Source organism: Tenrec ecaudatus, chromosome 2 (genome assembly GCF_050624435.1).
Source record: "Tenrec ecaudatus isolate mTenEca1 chromosome 2, mTenEca1.hap1, whole genome shotgun sequence".
Taxonomy (NCBI): domain Eukaryota; kingdom Metazoa; phylum Chordata; class Mammalia; order Afrosoricida; family Tenrecidae; genus Tenrec; species Tenrec ecaudatus.
Window position 1 is genome coordinate 2,882,230 of NC_134531.1, and position 18,221 is coordinate 2,900,450.

The window sequence follows — 18,221 nt, forward strand, 5'->3', positions numbered from 1 at the left end:
ACTCACTCATCTATGCTAAGAAATGTGGCAGACGGCTGCTTCACCGGCTCACAGCTGTGAAGACCAGAACGATGTTTACCTGTGCTCCATCGAGTACGCAAAGACATTCGACTGTATGGACCGCCTCGAGAACAGGAATTCCAGAACACTTCACTGTGCTGCTGGGAAAGCTGTACGCGGAGCCAGAGGCAGTTGTGGAACGAACAAGGGAACACTGAGTTGCTTAAAATCAGGAAAGTGGGCCTCAGAGTTGGATCCTCTCTTCATACTATTCCATCTGGATGCTGAGCAAATCCGAGAAGCTAGATTGTATGAAGAACAACGTGGCATCAGGATTGGAGAAAGGCTTATTTGCAATATGCAAATGGAACAACCTTGCCTGCTGAAGGTAAGGAGGACTTGGAGTACTTGCTTATGAAGGTCAAGGATTTAAGCCTTCAATATGGATTATGACTCAGCATCAAGATAAAAATCCTCTTGACTGGGCCAATAGGTAATATCACACTAGGCAGGGAAAAGATTTCAGCTCATGGAACCAGATAAAGGGTACATTGCATTAGGTAAATCTACTCCACAAAACCTCTTTAGTCTATTGAAAAGCAAGGATGTTACTTTGGGGTAAGGTGCACTAGACATAAGCCACGGTATTTTCCATCACCTCACATGCATGAGAAAGTTGGACACTGACTGAGGAAGACTGAAGAAGTATTGATGGATTTGAATGACAGTGCTGGCAAAAATCTTGAAAGTACCATGGACTGCCAAAAGAACCACCAAATAGATATATGTGCATATATTTATAGGTTTAGTGTTAAGGTAGCAGATGGACATTGGGCCTCCACTCAAATACACCCTCAATACAAGAACACTGTTCTATTAAAATGGCATTCCGTGATGCTCACCTTCACATGATCACTGAAGACAAAGCGGGTGCATAAGCAAATGTGAAGAAAGCTGTTGGTGCCCGGCTATCAAAAGATATAGCATCTGGGGTCTTAAAAGCTTAAAGATAAATAAGCTTTCATCTAGCTGAGAAGCAACAAAACACACATGGAAGAAGCACACCAGCTTGTGTGATCACGAGGTGTTGAAGGGACCAGGTATCAGACATCAAAGAACAAAAAAATCCTATAATTGTGAATGAGGGGGAGCGTGGAGTGGGGACCCAAAGCTCATCTGTAGGCTACTAGTTATCCCGTTACAGAAGGGTCATGGGGAAGAGATGAGCCAGACAGGGTACAGTGTAGCAACGATGAAACAACTTTCCTCTAGTTCTTTAATGCTTCCTCCCTCCCACTATCATGATCCCAATTCTACCTTACAAATCCGGCTAGACCAGAGGATGTACACTGGTACAGCTAAGAACTGGAAACGGAATCCAGGGCGATGAACCCCTCAGGACCAGTGGTGAGAGTGGCGATGCCAGGACTGGGGAGGCAAAGTGGGGTAGAAAGGGGGAACCGATCACAATGATCTACATATAACCCCTCCCTAGGGGATAGACAACAGAAAAATGGGAGAAGGGAGACATTGGACAGTGTAAGACATGACAATATAATAATAACATAAATTATCAAGGGTTCCCCAGGGGAAAAATGAGCTGATACCAAGGGACCAGTAGAAAGCAAACGTTTTGAGAATGATGATGGCAACAAATGTACAAATGTGCTTGACACAATGGAAGTATGTATGGATTGTGATAAGAATTGTACGAAACCCCAATAATTTTTTTTTTAAAGAACCACCAAATATGTCTGTGAAAAAGTACAGCCAGCATCACTCCTTAGAAGAGCGGATCTATTTTGGACACACTTTGTTGTGTCAGGAGAGACCAGTCCCTGGAGAAGGACCTCATGCTTGGAGAAGTGCAGGAGCAAAGAACAGAGGAAGCCCCTTGACGAGACGGATCACCACTGGTTACATCAATGGGCTCCAGCCTAAGAACGATTGTGAGGGGGACGCAGGGCTGGGCAGTGTTTGGCTGCTATGCGTCGGAACTGACTCGATGGCACACCGCTGCCGCCGCCACCTTCACTTTCTACACATCTGGAACTCAGGTTAAGATGGCCTTAATGCCTGTGACCCATCAGTCCAACATCTGCGTCAATTCTGGGCTGCTTCTATGTTCTCAATCATTTCCCTCCTTGATCTCACGTGGGCCTGCTTCTGCATACACTGATGGCCTTTGAAGGAAAGTCAGACTGTGTGAATTCTACTTCTTGGGTCCTGGATCTATTTGCATTCTTATACATCATCAGAGTTTTTTTCCTGTGGTGAAGTTAAAGAACAACGACAAAAACCCAAATTCATGGCCATGAAGTCAATTCACACTCAAATGCCCCCCACAGAGCAGGGTATAGTTCTACCCTGTGGGTTTCCAAGATAACTGGCTCTGGTAGCTCTTTACAGGAGTAGAAAGTCCCATCCTTTTCCCACTGGATAGAGTTCAGTTACTTGGAAATAGCTGGCCCTTTTGGGGTCTAGTGCTTATGGTTTGACAGGTGGGTCTGGTTAGGGTTCTGCCCCACGAAGGACATTTTTCCAGTCTGGCCTGAGTGTGTGAGAGCAATTGTTCTCTAGTCCTTCCGAGTGTTTTCCAAGCCCTCTCCTAGCTCTGTGGGCCCTCTGGGCCTGTCTCCCAGCCAGATGGTCTTTCTCCCTACCCTATGGCCCCTCTGGGCCCCTCTCCCGGAACTGTGGGTTAGAAACCCCTTTGAGGTCTCACCCCACTTGCTCCCCATCCGAAGAATCACTGCTGCCCCCCGCAATTCCTCATGCCTTGAGATCTCTTGGTCACGTGTGTGGTTTTAGGGGGTGGGGTTGGTATTATGACTTCATTTCCTGTGACTCCATCTGGAGTGGAAGTGACAATCTTGTTTTAAAATAAGAGAGAGTTTAACTTGTTTGAGAGACACTGAGAAGCACATAAAGTCAGGTGACCTAAACAAGCCGTCCCTGCACCCCCTGTGCTTCCCTCCAGCACCTCCCCCCATCTCTGGAGCCCCCAATGCCTCCCTCCAGCACTCCCCCATATGGACCCCCCAATGCTTCCCTCCAGCACCCTCGCATCTCTGGAACCCCCAATGCCTTGCTCCAGCAGCCCCCGGCGTCCCAGGCGCCCCACTCACTCATGGAGGGCTGGCTGCCCGTCTCCTGCTCCAGCTCATCTTCCTCGATGCAGGCTCTGCCGTCCCGGGACCAGGGGCTCAGTGGGCCCGGGGGGCTGGGGTACACGTGCAGGTTCAGGGGGCCCAGGACCGAGGAGGACCGGCTACTGGAGGAGGAAGTGCTGCTCTCCGAGATGGTGGAGTGGGGCCTCTTGAAGGGGGTGGCACGGTCAAAGGAAGACACCGCGATGGAGGCACGTGACCGTGGCTCTGCCAGTGGACAGGAGGGCAAGTGGGTCTGGCCACTGTGTGGTCCACAGCCTGGACCCAAGGACACAGCATATCCCCACCCCTTCTCCTCTCCCAGCCAGGGCCAAAGGGCCGAGGCTGGCCTCGTCCCCCTCTCCAGGGCTCAGGAGGCACCATACCTGTCCTCTTCAGGATGTAGTCAATGGCCCGGTCACTTATAGCAGCATCACTGGGCTGGATGTCCATGAAGGGCTTGTTGCCTATGCCCATGGACACCATTTCTTGCATCCTGAGCTCTGCAAGGGAAGGGCGGGTGGACGCTCCTTTGTAAAACCTGTCCTTGTGAGCTGGGTGACCGTTTACAGAGTAGATCCGTTTTCCATGTGGCAGGTCACACGTGTTTCACGTCCTGGACTGACATCCCACAATGTAACACAGCTTATCCCGCCTCCTCCTGCTGTGTGGACGGTTTTCAGAGCAAATACCATCGCTGCAAATGGCGCGTGTCCCCCACTGTCCAGCCAAGTGGCCCGGTCCCTGCTCTGAAGCGTCTGAGAGGATGAGCGGTGCCAGGGCACTGTGTTCTGAGACACACTTATGATGTGGCCTCCGCGTGGCCTCCCCAGGGAGCAGACGGAGTCAGCCAGGGAGGAGGGCATGGGGCCTTGGAACCGGGGGAAATGGAAGGCCGGCTCTGGAGGGCCAGGTCCCCAGGCAAACAAAAAGGAACAGCATCTGGTGTGCTTGAACGTAGCCTGGAGATTTAAGCTGGAGTCAGGATTTTAGAATGAATCCATTTTTGGTGAAATCATCGCAAAGGCAAACCAGGGAATTGGGAGCTGTCGGGAGACCCTATAGGCTGGCAGGAACTAGAACGATAATTCCTATTGCATCCAGGGCAGCACATCCAGACTCAATCAGGAAGCTACAACATCAAAACCCATTTTCAGCCCGTTTGGGGAGAACGGGAAGAGGCCACGGCGAGTGTGTGCCTGCATGGTAGAGAGTTCTCTCTGCCTCCCGGCGACAAGGGGACAAGTGCGTGTGTGGCCAGGTAACAAGGAGACAGGTGTGCCAACTCGTTAGGTGTGCAGCTGGAAGGAGGTGGGCCAACAGGCTGACTGGCAGCAAGAGGACCCAGAGGTGCAGCAGAAGGAGCCCCCAAACAGCTCTTTTCCTGTGTGCCTTCAAAGCTTAATTTTGCTTTTAGACACATGGATGTGGACCACGGCTCCTGCTTCAGTGTCTGGCTCAGAACCACCAGAACAATGGGCTGTTCTAACACGTGTTTGGGGCAATGTGAAGCTCCGAGGCAGCCACACCTCAGGGAAAGCGGGGCTCAGGGACGTGGCACCCCACATTCAGTCTCAGAGGCTGGTGCAGATAAGATTGGAAATCCAAGGCTCACCAGGGATGTGTAGCCCTGGGAAACACCGCCTGGTGGGAACCCCAAATACCAACACAGGCCTTAGCAGCAGCCCCACAACTGTCTGGAATTCAGCCTGTCTTCAGCCACTCGGGCCCTGACCAGATTAAGACAAAGTCCTTGCTCCAGAAACACCCAGCGAGAGCCTAGAAAGATCTTTACAACCTCGAGTACCCAACTTCTCTATCCAGTAAGAAAGCCTCAGGCACGCAAGGAAAAAAGGCCTAATGACTAATATCCAAGAGGGAAAACCCGGCAACAGAAACACCCCCAGGAGAGCTCAGTACTGGAAGTGTCGGGGGCTTTGGTGAAGTGAACCGGGATGGATGCCGTCAGGAAGCAGATGCCAGGGGAACAGAGAACACTGCAGATCACAGAGCTCTAAGCACGGAGGGACCAAATGGAAACGAAACCATCGAAAGCAACAGCCCAGTAAGTAAGCTTGTGGTAGATCAGCTTCGTAAACTTCGAGTTTAGTAACTACCTAGCCCGAAATATGGACAAAGGTGACAGGAAATAGCAACAAAAAAACCCCAGAGACATAAGAAACCTTGTAAAAGGTTGTTTAGCTGGAGTTCCAGGAAGAGAGGGGAAGAGAGATGGAAAAGAATATTTGAAAACATGAGGTCTCATGCTCCAAGACTGTGGAAGTTACATCATCTGGTGCCAATTTGAGAGGATTAAGAGTGAAGGGGTGGAGTCTAGCCTGTCAATTGGGTCGTAGTGTGATGACCTCATTTGGAGGCGCTAAGGAGATAAATAGCTTGTTGGAGGCAGGACACACGCTCAGTCCCTGAGAAAAAATTCTTGTTGACAAGTCACATGGAGACAGGCTGATGGCAGCCTGAACCTCAGAGCTGGAGAAGCCACGTGGAGACCCCTGTCAGCGCTGAGATGCCTCTGCTCCCACTGGATCCACAAGACTTTCCACCCATTGACCTGTGATCATCCTTCATTCGGCATCACTGCACGTGTTTCATGAGTCTGAAGAGGACTTTATAGATTGGTATCTGATATATGGGCTAATATCAGACTTATGGACTTGATCTGGACTGGGCTGGGATATTTTCTCAATATTCAACTGCTCTTGTATATGAAGCTCTTTCTTTCTTTCTTTCTTTTTTTGAAGCTCTTTCTTATAGGCATGGGTCAGTGAATTGGTTTCTCTAGTCTACCCAGACTCACACAAAGACGGAGCACGTGAGGAGCACCAAGCGGGGCTAAATACAGAGCTGCCACTCCTGGGCCACCCACGTAGAACTCTCCACAGTCAGCCCTCCAGTCTCTCGTCCACCCAGGGAGGGCTGCTGTCGCTCCATGTGTGCCTCCAGCCGTGCCTCCAGCCAAGGGTGTTCTCTGGCTTTGAGAGCATGGTTCTGTCTGTGTGTGTGTGTGTGTGTGTGTGTGTGTGTGTGTGAGAGAGAGAGAGAGAGAGAGAGAGAGAGAGAGAGAGAGAATGGAAGTTAGGTGTCCCAGTCTGATCAGTGAGGGACAAGAGCTGGTAGAGAAACACCCCAGACTCCAGCTCCTTATGGGAAGATGCCGAGATGTTCTGCTCAGCCGTTCAGAGGATCCTCAGTGGAGCCTGCTTAATGGTTACACCCGTTTTGACTCTTCTCCTGTCCCTGGCTCATTTCCCTATGCTGTCACCAAAGGGCGAAATAAATAGAACACAAAGTGGAAGGTAGGTTCATACCCAGATTGTGCCAATAATTACAATAAACATGCTAAATGGTCCAATTAAAAACCAAATCTACATAGACTGTATTAAAAACAACATCATGTGTGACTTAAAGAGGCATAAGGGCACCGAAAGCTTCCAGGAAAACACACGGAACCAAAAGGACCCAGCCAACATTTAGATAAGAAAGCTTTCATTAATATAAAAGTAGACACAGAGGTGGAAGGCATTCCTAGAGCTCCACATTTCACATGTGGGGAAAAAAAGCAGCTCATTTTTCCAACAGGACAGAATGTCCTAATGTGAACAGAACTAGTATTTATATCTGGGAGTGGCCCACTTGTATTCATATGATTCTCAGTGGCTTTTCTCCCCAAAGTGGATTGTCTTTCGCCATCATCTGTTTTCAGTCTGAAATCGAACAACATTCTGCATTGGCACTTCCACTGCACAAGCCTCTCTAAGGTGTCGAACGGCTAGGATGTTACTTTAAGGACTGAGCTGTGCGCAAGCCAAGCCATGGTATCTGCACTCATCTCAGATGTAAGTCGGACACCGAGTACGGAATGCGGAGGAACGGGTGCATCTTCAGAAATTCTGCAAGTACTACGGGCTGCCATAAGAAGAAACATCTGTTTGGGAAGAAGTACAGCCACAATGCTCCCGAGAAGCAAGGATGGAGAGACTTTGTCTCAGGGACTCTGAGACAGCATGCCCTGGAGAAGGACATTGCGCTCGGTAAAGTAGAGGGGCAGTGAAAGAGAGCAAGACGCTCGACGAGATGGATGGACACGGTGGGGGCCACGATGGGCTCTGGCATAGGGACAGTTGTGAGCCTGGCGGTGGACCGGGCTGTGTGACCTCTGCTGTTCAGAGGGTTGCCATGCGTCCCTAACAGAGACGCTGACTTAGTAATCCACACCATAACGGTAACGTGTCAGTCAAACATCAGCAGGTCAAAGGGAGAAATGGACAAAATCAAATTGACATCACCCAGGGGGATTTTCACACAATTGTTCTTAAGTGGAAAGATCAGAGTATAGAATACTTTGTAAAACACATACTCTGCAAACCGCAAGCAGGACACTGCCCACCCCAGTTCCCAGTGCATGTGGAACAGTTAGTTATCTAAGTGCTGAGCCCTCACACCTTTCAGAGAACCGGAACTGTAGTGTCTGTCCTTTGTCCAGAGAGGTCTACCACTCAAAGTCACTATCAACCAAGTATCGAGAACATAGTAGCCACTAAGTAATATAGTCCCATGTAATCTATAAACTAAGAAGAGATCAAGGTGAAAATTAGAACATCGATTCAACCCAATGATTGTAAACACATGGCATGAAAATTCATAGGATTCAGCTAAAACTGCACCTGGAGGGAAATTCATAGACTTTAAAATACACATCAGGAAAGGAAAAAAAAAAAAAGGCTGAAAATCAGGACATTAGAAAACAGAGCCAACAGCACCTTACTAAAAGTCGCCGGATAATCATAAAGGTAAGAGTGGAAATTAAAAAGAAAACAAATGCGGAGCACAGGTAACCTGCTGGAAACCATGGGGAAGGGACTGAGAGAGGCGCCACTGCTGGCCCTTAGGGCCCCAGACAACACGAGGCACACAAGGCCTCTGGACACAAGAGGTGGCCAGCTGTGTCTGCAGAAGGGGATCGCAGCTGAGCACCCACACCCACACCCACACCCTGCTCCTGGGGAGGGCGTGCACTGTGTGTTCAGTGAGGGCCCTTTTGGGGTTAGGAGTCCACTTGAAAGGGTTTTAAATGGCCATTGGGCCCCGTGAGGCGCTGCTGGGGTGTGGTAGTTACATAATCTGTTGTCAACCTGAGACTACTAAGAGTGAAGGGGTGGAGTGTAGCCTGTCAATCAGGTCGCAGCTTGATGAGCTCATTCGGAGGCGCTAAGGAGATAAATAGCTCGCTGGAGGCAGCACACACACATTCCCTGCAAGACATTCCTGTTTAGAAGACACATGGAGCTACATTAGAGCCCTGGCGCTGGAGGAGCCACATGGAGACCCTGCCAGCGTTGAGATGCTCCCACTGCCACCGGATCCACAAGGTTCTCCACCTACTGGCCTTTGGCTTCATTGCATGTGTTGCATGAGTCTGAAGAGGAATTCAAAGATTGATATCGGACATATGGGATAGTATCGGACTTAGGGACTTGATCTGGACTGGGATGTTTTCTCACTGTTCAGTTGCTCTTGTATATAAAGCTCTTTCTTATATGCATGCGTGTCTATGAATTTGTTTCTCTAGTCTACCTAGACCAATGCGTGAGGTTTGGAGTTTGGGTAGACAAGTCCTCACAGAAGGGGTGCCGAGGCCCTGAAATATATCATCCCGGAGAGGAGGTGGCAGGAACAGCAGTAAGAAGAGGAGAGACAGAGGACGGAATGTTGGGCCTAGGAGAGATTGTGGGTAGCCCCCACGCCGGCCTCTCAAGGTCCCGGTCCAAGTGGAGCTGTGCTGTGGGGAGGGCCCAGGGGAAGTAGCTTCTCCAAGATGTGACCTGTCCATGTGTTCTTGACTGGACCTGGCTCCCTCTGCCCACCTCTCCCTGTGCACCCCTGCATGCTGGCTACGCCCCATGCCTACAACCCACCTCGGTTTCGCAGTGCCTGCCGCCACAGGATCCTTCCTATGAGTCCGGTCCAGGCGGCCTTCACCTCCGCTGAGCTTGCCTGCAGGATGTAGGTGTCCTGCGACCTCCGGCGCCGGCGGAACCAGATCTCGAACCGCAGGCCGCTGTCACCCACATTCTCGGTCATCCCGATCTCAGCCGTCTGGTCACAGCAGACACCACAGTGTCCAAAGGGCCCAGCGCCTTCTCCTTGGCAGCCTGCCTGCCTGTCTGCGCTGCCACCCCCACCACCTTGTGTGGCCTCCGTGCAGCTGGGAGCTGTATAGCTGCCCCTTGGGCCTCAGTTTCCCCATTTGGGAAGGGAGGAGCCAGTCAAGAAGGACCTGGGCCTTGGGCACCTCCCTCACTCATACCCTGCGTCGCCCTTGAAAACCTATATGGTTTCAATGCCCCCCAAGAAACCCCCAGCAGGCCCATGTACAGGATGGTCCTCAGTTGGAGGGGGGTGGCTGTGAGGAGACCCCTGGGAGCCTGCCAGGTCTGGCCACAGTCACCTGTGCTCTCCACACTTGGAAAGGCTAGGGGCACACCTGCTCCCACAGTGGCCCAGTTCCACCCGGGACACTGCAGCTCTGGGGTGAGCGTGGGCCGGAGTAGTGGCAGCGGCACTACCTTAAAGGACTGCTTGTACACATAGATGTCATAGCCACCGTCCATCTTCTTGGTCTTGCTGAACAAGATGAGGTCCTCAAAGAGGAACACCTGCCGCAGGTACTTCCTCCGCCCGCAGCAGACGACAAACTCGTCCTGGCACCTCAGGGGCCCCTGCTCCTTCAGGTTCACCTGCGGGGAGGGGGCATGGTCAGCGGCAGTGGCTGTGTCGAGACAGCGGCGAGGTCACACTCCCATCATCTCTGCAGACACCCCTCCAAGAAGCTTTCCCGCCACAAGCTGTGATGGCAGTGAGTCTGTATTGCTGCTTCGCTGCACACAAGCCACTCAGCCGGACTGGGCCCCACTGCCCAGCATCCAGCCCCGCCACCAACGCCAGCATAAAAGCTAGCTATCACAGCCACGTGTGGGGCCCGGGGGCAGCCAGGGCTGGGGACCTCAGACCATGGCACCTACATCTGCGGAGGCTGCAGCGCGCGTTTTTTTGGGCTGCAGCTTCACGCCCCACTTTTAAAGTCCTCGGAGACACTGTACTGAAATCCCACTGATAACCACGTCATCCCTGCCGCCTTCCCGCCGCCGCCGCCCCTGCTCAGCGTAGGCCTCGCCTCACCATGCTGCTTGCTGTGGGCTACTGCCCTCCCCACAGCCCCGGAGAGCAGTGGCCACCCTCAGAGGCCACGGGGAAGGCCCAGCGTGTTTCGAGCCGCGGGCTGCCGTCTTGAGTCTCAGCGTGGCTCTAAGGAGGGCCCACGGTGCCCCTCTGTCCCGCTCCAGTCCCACAGCTGGCCTGGCCGTGGGAGGTGCAGCGCCCCCGGGTGCAGGGCCCCTGCGCACGCACGGCGCGCACTCACATCGCAGCCGCGCACGGCGTCCATGGCCAGCAGGTCGTTGCCGTGGCGCAGCTGGAAGCGGACCATGCTCTCGGCGGCCCGCAGCTGGCCGAGCTCCTGCTCCCGGGCGGGGTTGCGCGCGGCCTCCTTGACCAGGTCCGCGAGCAGCAGCGCGTACTTGCTCATGCGCTGCACCGGCTTCAGCAGGTAGGACGCCAGGTCCATCTTGTCTCCCAGCGCCTGCTGCTTGGCCTGCGGGGTGGGGTCCAGGCAAATGGGTGGGCTGGAGCCTGCTGGGGGCGGGGCAGAGCGTAAGGGGGCGGGACCGACCTTGAAGAAAGCGTTGCCATGGCTGCTGAGCAGAGCGTCGGAGAGGGGCTTGTTCTTGCTATAGAGCGCGTACATGCAGAACTGCTCCTCCTGGGGAAGGGGGATTGCACGGGGTCTGCAGGCCGCACCGCCCAGCACAGACGGACACATGTGCACACGGGTACACGCGGACTCCCAAACACAGGTACACACGAATTCACAAACACAGGTACACGTGGACTCGCAAACACAGGTACACACGGATTCACAAACACAGGTACACATGGACTCGCAAACAAAGGTACACACGGATTCGCAAACACAGGTACACACGGACTCGCAAATACAGGTACACATGGATTCACAAACACAGGTACACACAGATTCACAAACATGGGTACACATGGATTCACAAACATGGGTACACACGGATTCACAAACATGGGTACACATGGACTCGCAAACAAAGGTACACACGGATTCACAAACACAGGTACACATGGACTCGCAAACAAAGGTACACATGGATTCACAAACACAGGTACACACAGATTCACAAACATGGGTACACATGGATTCACAAACATGGGTACACACGGATTCACAAACATGGGTACACATGGACTCGCAAACATGGGTACACATGGACTCACAAACAGAGGCACACATGAGCAGACTGGACACGTATGCCGACACAGATGTATGTGGACACACACACAATACATAAACAGTCAGGCACAGACAATGTGAATACACAGACTTAATGAAACATACATGGAAACACAGACACACACTCAGACACACCCTGACAGACATGGAAATGCAAACGCAGGTACACATGACACACTGGACACAGAAACATACATGGACAGATTCATACACACACATGAAGGCATGTGAACACACAGCTATACCCATAAATACATGGAGACACAAACACACACTGACAGACGCATGGGCTCAGACATGCAAGCACTGATATAACTAGAGATACACAGGTCGAAACAGGCACACACCTGGACACACACACACACACACATGACCGTGAGAGATTCTGAGCTGGGCACAGACCCCCGTGTCCCTCAACAAACTGGTAGTATTCTTTTTAAGACCAATAGGCATGTTCTGGGGAGAAGGAAAACCCTTGAATGTGGGTGCTACAGATAAACCTCAAGTTCTGTGACAAGTAAGTGGGTTCGATCACAGTGGCCGTGGGCTTAGCTGTGAACTTGAGACCGCAGTCCCTGGACATGGTGTACTCTTCTGGCTGTTCGGCTTTCCTTCTGGCCCTGCGGTGAAGTGATAGGTCTTACTCCGGAGCTGGAGAAGGGCTTGTGGCTGAAACACCATTCCAGGGCCTGCGGGGGCTTCTCAGTCTTTTGTTTTTATTTCAACATCTGAACAACTCTGAGATGTGAAGTCCTAGAATTTCATTTTTAAATGCTAAAAATATAATTCTTCTGCCATTTGGCTAACTTGGTGAAATGCTGCAAGTGGGGAAACCTTATCCCCAGAGAAGACAGGCCGTTCAACAGATCAGGAGGAACCCGCAAAAAACGGAAGATACTCCGCCCGTCAAAATGCTGAAACGACCAGCTCTGAATATGCAGTCGCGCACACGGGAAGACACTAGATGATTTCGAATCAAGAAAGGTGTGCCTCGGGGCTGCGCTCCCTCACCAGCCTTCCGCCATGCGTGTGCTGAGCACATCCCGGGAGAAGCTAGCTAGACTCCGGGAGAAGCGCAGGGCTCCAGGATGGGAAGGAGAATCGTTAGCAGCGTGTGGGGGGCGGACGCGTGCAACCTTGCTTGGCGAAGGCGCGGATGAGGACCAGAGACTACAGCCTTCGGTGTGGATGATACCTCCACGGAGAGGAAATGGGGGCCCTCACAAGGGGACCCTCGAAGCACCGTGATGAGGAGAGAAGGATGGAAGTCCAGAGCTTCGTTTTACTTGGACCCACAGCCGACACCCAAGGAAGCGGCAGAGAAGCCAAAGGATGCACTGCACTGGGTGAATCAATGCTCTCTAATGCTCTCTCTCTCTCTCTAACAAGCAACATGGCGCTGTGAAGAATGCAGCCACCTGACTCAAACCACGCTCATTTCTGCATGTGAAAGCCGGTGCTAACTAAGGAACCAGGGAAGGGCTGGACCTTCGAACGGTGGTGTTGACGTGATGAGGTGCAGTGGCTGCTCCCGGGCTTCCAGGAGAAAGGGGTAAGCACTGGGCTCCCAACAGTGTGGTGGGCGATTCAAACCCACCAGCCTGCTTGCTCCTCGGGATCAAAGTCTGTGCCCGTCTCAGTGGAGTCTCAGAAGGCCCCATAGAGGGCTGTTCTGCGTCGGAGTCGACTTGGGACAGTGGGTTGAGTCTTTCTGGTTTTCCAGAAGAATCAAATCTGCCTGGAAGGACAGCCAGAAGGCCCGCTAGAAGGCAGAGGTGGAGACTTCATCTTATGCACTTGGACGTGTGGTCCGCAGGGACCAGTCCCCGGAGAAGGACAAGCTCGGTCAGGTGGAGGGCAGTGACAAAGGAGATGTTCAGAGAGAGGATGACGCTGTGAGGGTGGGACGGTGGCGCACGTGTGCTCTCCAGAACCGACTCAGCAGCGTCTGCCAACACCACACTTCACAGACGAATAGGCTTTTTCACGGGCAGTTCAGTGAACGGCTTTTGTTCCTTTTGTTTTCTGATTCTTTTATGAACGAAGCAGTTATCCTGGCCACTGAAGGCCCCACTGCCTGGGACCCCACCCCTTGCATATTTGTTGAATTTCCAGTATGTTCAACATGTCATTAAAGGCAAATGTGAAAAACCACCCTGTTCATGGTGGAGAGGAGACTCACAGAGAGCGGCTCTCCTCACCCAAGGCCAGGTCCACAAAGGCTGTCCCCAGCGCTCGGCGAAGCAGCCCGCATGCCCCTGGAGGGCAATGGAGAGCAGAGAGAGGGTCTCAAGGGGGACCCAGTCAGGAGCGTTCCCCGAACGCATCCTCTATGCAGGCATGTGCCGTGACTGGTCCACTGTGAAGAATACATGTCCTACACGTGTGCTGAAGCCATCCCAATCCTCCAGCAGGAAGGATGGAGCTGGCCCACGCTGGGGACAGGGCCCGGCCCAGGGACTCACGTGTTTCAGGAAGCCACGGCCCACGGCCAGCGGGCAGTGCCGGCAGCGCTCCAGCTCCCTGAGGAAGTGCTGGCCGTGGAAGCCGTGTAGTTTCTCCAGGTTCCCGAAGATGGTCCCGCGCTTGCCCCGCAGGTCCTGGGGCAGGTCCGTCCTCTCCATTTCTGGAAAATAGTTGTCGATGACATAGCCTAAGGACTTGACATACTCCCTCTCCGTGGCAACCATCTCGGCCACGATGTGGTGCAGGCGGCTGGAAGACAGAGAGAGCAGGCTGGACGCTAGGCTCTGGGGGACGCTGTCCCACGCGGACGTGGAGCAGGCAGTAGGGGTGGGGGCACCATGGGCAAAAACCAGAAATGCTGCCATTTCAGGGGTGTTTCAAGCCTGGTTCACCCTTGGGCTTTCTCTTGCAAATCGGAGCACTGTGGGACTTACACAATCTGTTGTCAATTTGGGAGGATTAAGAGTGAAGGGGTGGAGTCTAGCCTGTCAATCAGTCATAGCCAATGAAGCCTCAGTGTGGGCATGGGCTGAGGATTGGGGTGGGCACTCTCCTGAGGATTCTGGGAACTCTTTAGACACTCTCTAGCTCAGCTCACTCCCGGAGAGACTCTACTGACAAGACACGTGGCGCTCTGCTGATGGCAGCAACAGTCCTGGACCTGGAGGAGCCACATGGAGACCCGCTCCAGTGCTGAGATGCCTCCGCCACCAATGGGTCCACAAGACTATTCTCCTGGCCTGTGATCTTCCTGCATTCGGCATCATTGCATGTGTTTTCTGTGTCTGAAGAGGTCTTTATACACTGGTATAGGACATATAGGCTAATATCGGATGGATGGACTTGATCTGGATTGGGCTGGGATGTTTTCTTAATGTACGTAATGTATAGAAAGCTCTTTCTTATACACACGAGTGTGTCTATGAATCTGTTTCTCGAGTCAACCCAGACCAACACAAGCACGCTTGAGAAACGGGAGTTCGCCTCAAGTAGTCAGGAGGGGCTGAGGGACGGGCTGTGGGGCTCCAGTGCCCCATCTGCACCTGTAGCACCCGCCAGTGCCTGCAGGGTATCACCGACTGCCTGCACCACTGGGGGGGGGGCAGGGGCAAAAGAGGGGATGACAGACGTGACCCTTTACTGAGCAGCTTTCCTCAGCAGCTTGGGAGAGGCCCTCTGAGACATAACCTCTGGCCTCTCCCTGCAGGGAGCAAAGAGGTGTGAACACAAGCAAAGATTCCAGGGGACAATTGATCCAACAGACAGACCGGCCATGGGAACCTGGCCTCCGTTACCAGGAGAACCAACTGGTGCCTGGAGACTGCCACTGACCTCAAAAGCCCCTGTCAAAAAAGGGGATAGGGGGATGCAGAACAAAAACTTAAAATACAACAGAGACCAGACTTATTGGTCTGATAGGGGCTGCCGGAACCACGGGACAGTGACCCTAGAACACCCTTCAAGCCCACCCCCAGGGTCCTCTTGCAGCCAAACAACAGTGGGGCCCAGGAGGTGACCGCTAAAAGCTAGAATGCCCAGCCCAGAAGTCACCACTGGAGATCAAAGGGCAGTGTTTTTGCACCCCCAAAAGCTCAGCAGGTGGCAGCAGGCAGGACAGAAAGATCCAAGTCCCGGATCAGTAAGAGAAGAGTCAGAGTCAGAGTGTGGGAGTGGTTCCCACAGGATGCTCAGACCAGGACAGGACAGGGTGGGGGTGACTGATCCATGGTAGCCTGTGGTGGAGGGAGTGCAGGACAGGACAGGGTGGGGGTGGCAGCCCCCGGGTGGAGGGACCGCAGGAGAAGTGAGCCTTGCAGGGGTTTCAACGGCCGCTGTTGTAGAAACAGATCACCAGTCTTCTTCCCAGGCATTTCTGGGTGCATTGGAACTGACAAGCCTCCCCAGTGAGTAGTCGAGCACACAGCCATCTTTGGGCTCAGAGAGTGGGCCGGGGATCCCCAGTAGGGCTACCTCGAAGGCAAGCATGTAGTACGCTGAGGACACTGACCCTGGCCCTCACGGAGGGTGCATCCACCTCACCTTCCCGCACGTGGCCTTCCATCCCCGTTGGGGGCGGAGACCCTAGACGGAGAGGACAGGCTGCGGTTCCGGGGGTCTGGGGGGGTCTCGGCGGCCACAGAGCTGGTCACCTCCAGGCCCCTGATGTGCACCCCAGTGTGTCCCGGCTGGCGGGGCTCCCTGGGGCCAGCAGGCAGGGCAGCCTCACAGCTCTGTGTTCTCATCATCTTCTTCAGGGGCTGCTTCCTGAGACGGGGGCCCGGGGCCCAGGAAGGCGCAGTGGGGCAGGGGGAGCTGCCGTCCGGGCAGTCCCCCAGGGCAGGCACTTCTGGGCCCCAGTGCATGTCCTCCTGTGCAGGGCTAGCCTCCAGCGGGGAGAGCGGTGAGCTGCAGCCAGGGTGGGGTACAGGAAGGGCCTGCTCCGGGCGGCTGGGCAGCGGGGACCACAGGGCCTGGCTGGGCCTGGGCTCCTTGGGGACATCTGCCTGTTGGCAGCAGCTCCCTACATGCTTGGGGTCCTCTCTGCAGGGCGGCCTCCACCCAGCTGCCTGGAGACAGAGAAGGGGAAGGTCAGTGAGGGGTGGGCAGGGTGTTGGCCTGGGATAGCTCTGGTGGGCCCAGGCAGGACAGAGAGACGGGCAGCCAGAGGAACAAACTCACATGCAGAGCCCTAGATGCTATGGGGGGAAGCGGGGAAGGAAGAAAGGGCCTGGTTTCCCCACCCACTCCTCCAGCCCGCCCCACCTGCCCCTATCATTCTTTACCCACTCTTCAGGGGCTCATATGAGTGGGGTCCCATGAGCACCAGGGTGGAGTCAGGTGAACCCTAGGGTGGGGCCCCATGAACACAGGGTGGGGGTGGGGTGGTCTCATGAGGCTCAGCAAGGAGGCTTGGGGTCTGTGTCTGGCGGGGAGCACCCACCATGACTGCTGCCTCCTGCAGGGCTGAGATCCCTTCATGCACCTCGCTCTGGCTCCCAGGAGTAGGCGGCTCCTTGGGGTGGACGGTGAGCTCTGGTTCTCTTTCCAGCCACCGTGGGACCTACGAGGGTAAGGAGGAGCCAGCAAGATGGGTCATCCTGGGTTAACAGGCCAAATCTGAGCCCCTGTCCTAGGCTGGGCCTAGAGTAAGTCAACAGAAAATGAAGGTCTGGGAGGGCTTGGCAGCCACTGGCCTGTCGGTCACCATCCCAGATGGACACAGACAGCTGGAGTGTGGAAATTTCACGCCAAGGCCACAGCCAGGGAGCCAGCGAACTCAGCAGCACTGGGAGCAGCAACACACAACTGGCCAGCAGAGCTGAGTCGGCCCAACTCCGGGGCATGGCCCACCTCTAGCTTCAGGAGAAAAGTAAACTCTGACAGGTGAGCATATTTGAATATAAGCTGAACTCTCAATCTCCCGGCCAGTGAGTCAATCTGACTCACAGCAGCCCTACAGGACAGGGGAGACGGTCCCTGTGAGTTCCAAGCCTGCACTGTCAGGGGAATGGAAAGCCCAGTCTGTCTCCCATGAAGCAGCTGGTGGTTTTGGGCTGCTAACCGCTGTGGTTAGCAGCCTAAGCGTCACTCACTCTACCACCAGATTCTCTCCCTGCCACGAGTCAGTGCTGACTCATAGCCACCCCCCGAGGGTTTCCAAGGATGTCACTGTCTACGCAAGCAGGAAGCCCAGTCTTTCTCCCTCAGAGCAGCTGGTGGGTTTGAACTGCCGACCACTTGCATCGCAGCTCAGGGCATGACCACCTCGACACTGGGGACCCGTGTGCCACCAGACTAGTCAGCCTGTGAAGGGAAATCAAGCCCAGTTCCATTCCCAGGAGCTGCCAGAATGAGCGGTGCCCACTGCGCTCCCTCCGGGCCTGGGGACACTGACCTGGGCTGTTCCCTGCTCGCTGTGCTGCAGCCTCTGCAGGTCCTCCAGCCACTGCAGGCACCGGTTGGAGGTTCGGACCAGCCTGTGCACCTCCTCGTCCACCCGGTCATACAGCCTGGTGGCCGCCTGGAGGGCGTCCCTGGAAGAGAGGACAGAGTGGTAAGTCCCACCTCTACACAGAGACAGCTTCTCATGGTGGGGGGGTGGGACGCCGGGAGGGTGCCCGCAGAGATGGTGCCCAGGGGACGGGGTAGGGACACCACAGTTTACTAGGACCCGTGCAGTCACGTATGTTTGCATAATCAATAAAAAT

The 18,221-nt window shown here is 54.1% G+C and overlaps 1 protein-coding gene across 1 annotated transcript in view; it reads right to left on the bottom strand.

Annotated features, from left to right (window-relative positions):
• The window catches only part of PLEKHG4B (pleckstrin homology and RhoGEF domain containing G4B), a 48,639-nt gene that overhangs the window by 6,087 nt on the left and 24,331 nt on the right, over window positions 1–18,221 (bottom strand). The window contains exons 12-21 of the mRNA XM_075541523.1: window positions 17,909–18,047; window positions 16,955–17,074; window positions 16,054–16,580; window positions 14,013–14,262; window positions 10,900–10,989; window positions 10,591–10,821; window positions 9,737–9,907; window positions 9,086–9,266; window positions 3,536–3,652; window positions 3,129–3,377 (exon numbers count right to left, since the gene is read on the bottom strand). Coding sequence (XP_075397638.1) covers window positions 3,129–3,377; window positions 3,536–3,652; window positions 9,086–9,266; window positions 9,737–9,907; window positions 10,591–10,821; window positions 10,900–10,989; window positions 14,013–14,262; window positions 16,054–16,580; window positions 16,955–17,074; window positions 17,909–18,047 — 2,075 coding nt within the window. The remainder of the gene's footprint in view (window positions 1–3,128; window positions 3,378–3,535; window positions 3,653–9,085; window positions 9,267–9,736; window positions 9,908–10,590; window positions 10,822–10,899; window positions 10,990–14,012; window positions 14,263–16,053; window positions 16,581–16,954; window positions 17,075–17,908; window positions 18,048–18,221) is intronic.